We start from the raw sequence: 7,743 nt of genomic DNA, 5'->3' as shown, positions 1-7,743 counted from the left end.
TCGAGTTTGCTTAAAAAAGTAAAAACTGGACCGAAACATGAACCTCAGTACGATATTTAATACGAGGTCCCATGAGGCTTACAGCATGCAGCCGGAGAGTCATTAGGGTGGGTGGAGCGGGGCAGGAGGGGTAAGGACGGGCAGGCTGGAGCGATTATATTTGTGTAGTGTTGAGTGCACCGCTTGTAAGTACGCTAAGGTAAAGAAGTTATTTTTCTCGCCTCAAGGGAATATTTGTGGTAAAAACAGAAAGACAGATTGACAGATAGGATGATAGATAGAGACAAAGATAGACATACAGACAGGCAGACAGAGAAAGAGACAAGTAGAGACAGAAAGATAAGCAGACACACATAAAGACAGGCAGAGACAGACACGACAGATAAGAAACAAGGCAGAGACAGACAGAGAAAAGGGGAAAAAATGAAGGCGGTACCTTGCATCCCGTGGCAGCCGCGGTGGGCAGGGTTCTAGCGCGCCCAAGAGCCAGTGCCGAGCTGTCCTCTGCTCGGGAAGGTTTACCAACACAACCCTCCGCTAGCTGGTGGTCGGCTGGCGCGCTGCTGCCCCTCGCTCGCTTACCGCTGCTGCTGGATTATCTCAGCAACCCGTGGATGAACGCAAAACATCCTCACCCCCCGTACGGGTCCCTGTGCCGCCGGACGAGTGAGATATTAACTGAATCTCAACAGTTTTCAAGGAGAACCGAGACCGTTTCTTGTTCGTGCTCTTCTCTGGAACTTTTAAGAGACCGTGGTGTGAATACAGTGTGCTTGCGGCCACTCCAAGTGTCGAATTGAATATAAGAGGAGAGGGACTCTATACCTCCCTCCCCCTCCAGGCCCCACCTCCTCTTCCTCTCCCTCCTCCACCTCCTCCTCCTCCACCTCCTCCTCCTCCTTGTTGTCTTCCACTTGCTCCTTCTTCGTCTGAACCTTCTTGAGAAACTTTTATGAGCTTTTTTCTCCTCTCACCCTTGCGAGAAACTTTAATCGTAAAATGGAAACCGAGCGACTCCGGCTGTGACAATTAGCCGCTAGGAGACGAGGCAGGGAGGAGAGAGGGCCGGAAAAGGGGCGTTGGGGGGAAGGAAAGTTAAAGTTGGTTCAGTGTTCGATGGTCTGTCCGGCGAAGGCGTAATACACGATGCCTAAGGCGCTCAAGCTCCTCGTCCTCCTCGGCCTCCTCCTTGCCCTTCCTTCAGGTAAGTCAGTGTTTCACCTGTTCCTCCCTCTGCGCCGCCGTCAGGTTGTTCTCGCTTTTCCGCTCCGCTCTTTCCCTAATCAATTTACTCTCTCCCGCCACCATGATCTTTCCCATAATATTTTTCACCCTAATGAGCGTTTTTAATCCATCCCCAATTCTCATCTCTTTTCAGCATTATTCCTCCCGTATTTTTCTGCGTGCAAATGACTTTTCCTTTATTCTCGCTGTTTTTTAGAATTCGCTTCCTCATTTTTCTCTTTCGCTTCATACTTTCCACTGAGAATTTTTTTCTCCCGCCCCTCTTCTCTCCCCTCCCTTTCCCACTTCCAGGCACTCAGCTCCCCTCTCTCCAGCTTTTCTCCCTCACCCTTCCTGACGCTCACAGTTCTGCATAGTCTATACATTTATTTATACCGAAAACGGACAAATACATGGAAACACTGGACTTCCATGCATTAGCTGATACATCTATATACGTTACTCTGCCGTATGTATTAATTTTCTCGGTACTCACGAATATTTACACATGAGCCTCACCTACGATACGGGAATAAACAGGAGTGTACCAGTTTTGCCATCACCGCCCGGCGCCCTGTTACCTGTCCATCTCATCCCTGCCCTGCCATACCTGCCCTGCCCTGCCCTGCCATTCCCGCCCCCTCACCTGCCGCTCCCTCTTCCCCCTAATGGGAAACGTGATTACCTGTGACGGCATTTAGCTATTTTTTCCCACCTGGTAAAATATACGTATATCTGCCTGAAACCTTACGTACGTGCATGCATACATGCATCCATCCATAAATGTGTCTTCATATAAAAGGCAGACGTGCACATACACACACGCACGCACGCACGCGCGGTCACACACACACACACACACACACACACACACACACACACACACACACACACACACAGACAGACAGACAGACAGACAGACAGACAGACAGACAGACAGACACACACTCACACACACACACACACACACACACACACACACACACACACACACACACACACACACACACACACACACACACACACACAAGCATCGCAGCTCACACACACACACACACACACACACACACACACACACACACACACACACACACACACACACACACACACACACACACACACACACACACACACACACACACACACACACACACACACACACACACACACATCAAGCATTCAGCGGAAATGGCTACATATTTTCACAGGGATTTACACATATAAGCAAACACGTGAAGTATTTACGTACATATTTCCAAATAAACTTTTTGAAATAGAAAGTTCTATCATAACAAGACAGTCTCTCATATGCAAATACACACACACACACACACGCACACGTACACACACACACACACACACACACACACACACACACACACACACACACACACACACACACATTCATGGCTATAATCACACAAGCCTGTAACTCAGCAATCATTATGTGATTTTCTTAACGCTGATTTATTTTCCGCCTCAGCCATGTATACCTGAGCCTCGAGGTATGCAGGTGCGCCTTTTGCATACGAACAGAATCCTCGAGCTAAGGGTCTTGAGCATCATTAATGTAAATGCGCAGAGGAGCTGAAAACTTCTACTTTAAATACTTAAATCTGGAATTGCGCGGCTCTTTTCGACGTGTGTGTGTGCCGTGTGTGTGTGTGTGTGTGTGTGTGTGTGTGTGTGTGTGTGTGTGTGTGTGTGTGTGTGTGTGTGTGTGTGTGTGTGTGTGTGTGTGTGTGTGTGTGTGTGTGTGTGTGTGTGTGCGCGTGTGTTTCTAGTTGGCTCGGGAATCACGCTGCAATCACACATACGCTTGACAAAGAAATTTACAACACAACATTATATATTTCATTCATACTAACTCATGGTACATTGCATGCTACACTTCTTTTTTATATACGAAGTGAAACGCGAATAAACAGTAGATAAGAGGTATCCGTGCGATAATAATAATAACAATAACAACAACAAGAATGATGAACAAAGATAAAAGAACACAACTAATATCGATAAGCCGGCAACACTCGCCTCTCTTTTTTTTATATACGGCGTCGCTAAACGGGCCGGGGCATAAAAAGCGATATTCATAGCGTTTTAATATTTTGCAGCACTCCCCGGACATTAGCATCGGCGATACTCAAACAATGAAGATAACTCCGGCGCAATCGACGATTAACCGAGCATTTAAAGCTCTTCTATTTGTTTCAACGGGGACGAAAAATTATGTCGCAATCCTCCGCAGCGTTTTCGGCCCTACTCCCCACCCGCTCCCTGTCCTTTTTCCACTTCAGCGTTTATATTCATCGAAGACTTTTCATGCAATTAATTTTCATCAACCCACGAGGAGGAGAGTACAGGAAATCGATAAATAGTAGAAGAAAGAGATGACGATGACGGAACGCGAGGATAAAGAGAGTTGGAGGAGGAGAAGGAGAGAGAGGAGGAGGAGGAGGAAGAGGACCGTGATAAAGGGAAGAGGGAAGAGAAGAAAAGTGGAATAAAACGTTGTGCAATGTTAGGAGAAGGGAGGAAAAAGGAAGGAGATTGATGGCATGTGAAAAAAAAGAGAGAAAAGGAGACACTGAGTGAGGTACCTTCCCTCCTCTGTCTCTCTTTCTCTTTATCTCTCTCTCTCTCTCTCCCTTTTCTCTTTCCCTCCTCCACAATAAAGAAGAAAGCAAAGAGGAGAGGACAAAAGGAGGGAAATATAGTAAAAAGCGAAAGGTGGTGAGGAATGGAAGAGAGGAAGGAACAAAGGGAAAGAAAAAGATTGACGGCATAAAATTATACTAAGATTGAGGGGGAGTGAAATTTCTAACGGCGAAGCTTCTGATAATTTTCGCCCCCTCTAAAAAAAGATACAAAATTAATTCGATGTTAGAGGATTAAAAGAGAAGTGGTATGCCGATAATCAGGTAGCAGAGAACGTGCACGGAAAATAGAAATATACTTAATAAGCCTCTGAGTGTGAAGAAATTAATACTTTAGTGAGAAAACAGAGCAGAAAACAGCGGAAAAAAATGTTAATCTAAAAAAATTACACCAACAAAGATAATGGAATGTATAAAACCACAAAAACACCACTACTACTACTACTACTACTACTACTACTTACTACTAAAATAATAATAGTAATAATGTAAGTAATACCAGCTTTAAAAAGGAGTGCTATAATATTAAACAGGAAACATAATTAACGCCAAAATGAAGCACAAAAATGAAGACAAATACTAAATGAAGATAATGAGAGAGAGAGAGAGAGAGAGAGAGAGAGAGAGAGAGAGAGAGAGAGAGAGAGAGAGAGAGAGAGAGAGAGAGAGAGAGAGAGAGAGAGAGAGAGAGAGAGAGAGAGAGAGAGAGAGAGAGAGAGAGAGAGAGAGAGAGAGAGAGAGAGAGAGAGAGAGAGAGAGAGAGAGAGAGAGAGAGAGAGAGAGAGAGAGAGAGAGAGAGAGAGAGAGAGAGAGAGAGAGAGAGAGAGAGAGAGAGAGAGAGAGAGAGAGAGAGATACCAAGAGAGAGAGAGAGAATGAGAATGAGATACCAAGAGAGACAAGAGGAAAAATACAAATTAATGGGATTTGCGAGAATTCTTCATTAAGATGTGAGCATGTGTGTGTGTGTGTGTGTGTGCGTGTGCGTGTGTGTGTGTGTGTGTGTGTGTGTGTGTGTGTGTGTGTGTGGGTGCTTGGAGTAACGTTCGCTTGATGAATAACCTCTCCCAGTCTGCGATCAGGATTAACGACGTGACCCGCGACGTCAGAGATTGAACGTGACAAATGAACAACAAACGTGACGGGGAGATCTTCGCGCAGGTGTGAGGCGACGAACGAAACGGAATTAGCAGCCGTGATGAATAATGACCGACACTACAAACACGGCGACCGGCTGGAGTCTTCTTTTTATCTTTTTGCCGCGCTTCACACCCTCCTCTCCCCCTCTCCTCCTCCTCCACCACCTCTCTCTCCCTCCCTCTTGTCTGTCCATTCCCTTTCCTCGTGTTAATTGTCAGTTGGAGCCATTTCGTCCATTACTTATCACGTATACATCGCTGACTCCTGCAATGACATTTTTAGCCAGTCTGATGGTCAGCCAGAGAGAGAGGAGCTGCCAGACAGTTAGACAGCCACCTTAGCAATTCATCCACACTCATCCATCAAGAAAGGCAGTAGAGTTGTCAAGCAAACCAAATCAAAGACAGTCATCCAGTTTACTTACTCACTAGAACCCACTTTTTACACCATGTCACTCACTTCTTCCACCGACCTACCTATGTATACCTCCGTCATCCACCCACCTGGACGCCCTTCCACTGTTAGTCTCGATATAACCCGACTATCAGATATTAATTTTTCTTTCCCTTGGTTCGTTCGACTTACCGACACGTATCATCATTACCCATCACCGACTGGGCTTTCCTTTTTGACAGGGGCGCCGGACACTGATCGATCCTGCCAGCTCATAACTAGATTAATTAATTTCCACTTCGTCTCACATTTCCAGCACGTCGACAACACACGTTCACGTAAACATTTTCACCTTTTGCCTCTCCAACGAGCGCCTCAAAAGGTTACCGAGTCCGTTGCTGTTGACACGGAGTATGCTAGAAAAAGATGACATAACACTTGTATTCACGGGTGTCTTGTCTTTTCTTGGTGGGTTATGTTAGTCTTCGCGCGTGGCTCAACAAGAAGTCATACACGCACTCAGGATGGAAAGTGCGCGTAGTTATGAGGTTACAAACTTTATTAGGTCTCGGAAGCGCTGTTACTTGGATAACATTGCTGGCACGTGATTTTCTTTTTTCTCTTCCTCTTGCTGACCCTTACAGATTACACGTTAAAACAAGACCCCTTTTTACTGCAGGAGGACTCGGTTACGTGACAAGTGACGGCGCGCAACGGACTGCTAAAGATTTACTAAACTGCCAACAAAACAAGTGTAATTCCCCGCATTTCGAGGGCACTTAAAAGGGCCAGAGAACATTCCCCCGCGAGGGACTAATGGCATTATCGGGTAGGCGAATAAAGTGATCTGTTTTCGGGGCGGGATGCCTCTCACACACAGAGACAGACGCGCGGCTGAGGAATGTTAATTGATGATTCCTTCATTACAGGGAGGGTTATTATCCACGCCACTTCCTGCTCTTAATTAAATTCAACATGGTATAGAGGGAAAAACAGGACACCCACTCTACACCCCGGCACAGAACTCGAGAACTTTGAGGAATTAGAACAGCGACTCACTCAGCCACTCGCCAGCAACGTCAGCGCGTGTTTTGGTATTGAATGTAAACAAGGAACGGCTGACTAACGAGATGCGCCGCTTGCTGTTGACTTTTCACTATTCCTCTCGACTCTCTTCTTTCTCCTCCCTTTTTATAACGTCCCGCGGGCAGTTATTCATGAAAACTGTTTATCATTCTTTACGATGTTGATGTTGATTACTTTTCTCTTCCTCGTATGTCAGAGTTCGTTTAGTTTATTAATTGAACTCCCATATGCAATCAATGGTGAGTGATTTCCTTAACTTTTATTGAGATCAAAATGATTTTACTTCCGTTTCAACACTCGGCAATATTAGTAACGGGCGGTAAAGAGCGACGGAGTGGGAAAAAGCGGTAACCGGTTATTTTTTATGCTATTCGATGCGTCATTTACCTTCCATACGATTAATTCGATTTCATTAGCACTTTTATGGCCCTTTATAAACAACAGTGGGGTTCCGGGGGCTCCCAAAAATACCCGCCGTCCTTTTTCAAACCTTCCACAGTGAGGATTTCAGAGTTTCCACAGCGTCACGAAAATAAAATTAACACCAGCTAACAACTTATCGACATACATTCGTAATTTCAATTAGTAACTTTTTCCTCAATATACGAACCCGAAAAAAGTGAGTTAGCGAAAAATACTCGGGGTTTTTCTAACGCTATAAAGTGCACCGGAGAGCGACAAGAGTAATTCCGGAGCGCTCGATGAGAGAAAAAAGAGAGACCGATGACCGCCTCCACTTATTTCCCTCCATCCACCTCTCCCTCCCTCTCCCTCTCTCTCTTAGCCCGTCCCTCCATCCCTCCACCTTGATCCACCTGAGTACGATCCTGGGTTTGAGTTTAAGTGCGTGTACCAAGACCTTGTACACACATACTTAGACGACGGGGAAAAGAACTCTACACCTAAAAATAAATAAATAAAGATATAAATGCAGTTCCTCTCAGTGCCGACTCGTGTAAATTGAAGAAAATATACGACAAGAGAGTAAGTTTTTTTCTCACATTCCCGACTTCATGGCATTCCTGTGGAGCGTCCCCCCCCTCCCCGACTCCCTCTTTGCACATACACACCTTTTTCCGGGAAGATCAAAGTCCCTCCCTCGACCCCCTTTTCGGCAATCCCTCCTATACCTCACTCACTCCTCCTCCTCCTCCTCCTTTACCCCCTCCGCAGTTCTTACCAATCCCAAACCCCTTCAACGACCCCCCTTGTCCCTCTTATATCCACATCCTCCCATTCACTCC

General features: G+C 45.7%; 1 protein-coding gene across 1 annotated transcript in view; it reads left to right on the top strand.

Annotated features, from left to right (window-relative positions):
- Positions 1-476: 476 nt before the first annotated feature.
- The window catches only part of LOC127001987 (uncharacterized), a 222,671-nt gene continuing 215,404 nt past the window's right edge, over positions 477-7,743 (top strand). The window contains exon 1 of the mRNA XM_050867302.1: positions 477-1,204. Within this exon, the coding sequence (XP_050723259.1) occupies positions 1,147-1,204 (58 nt within the window). The 5' untranslated portion in view covers positions 477-1,146. The remainder of the gene's footprint in view (positions 1,205-7,743) is intronic.

The sequence above is a fragment of the Eriocheir sinensis genome, chromosome 2 (genome assembly GCF_024679095.1).
Source record: "Eriocheir sinensis breed Jianghai 21 chromosome 2, ASM2467909v1, whole genome shotgun sequence".
Lineage (NCBI taxonomy): Eukaryota > Metazoa > Arthropoda > Malacostraca > Decapoda > Varunidae > Eriocheir > Eriocheir sinensis.
This window is presented reverse-complemented; position numbering and strand designations above follow the sequence as displayed.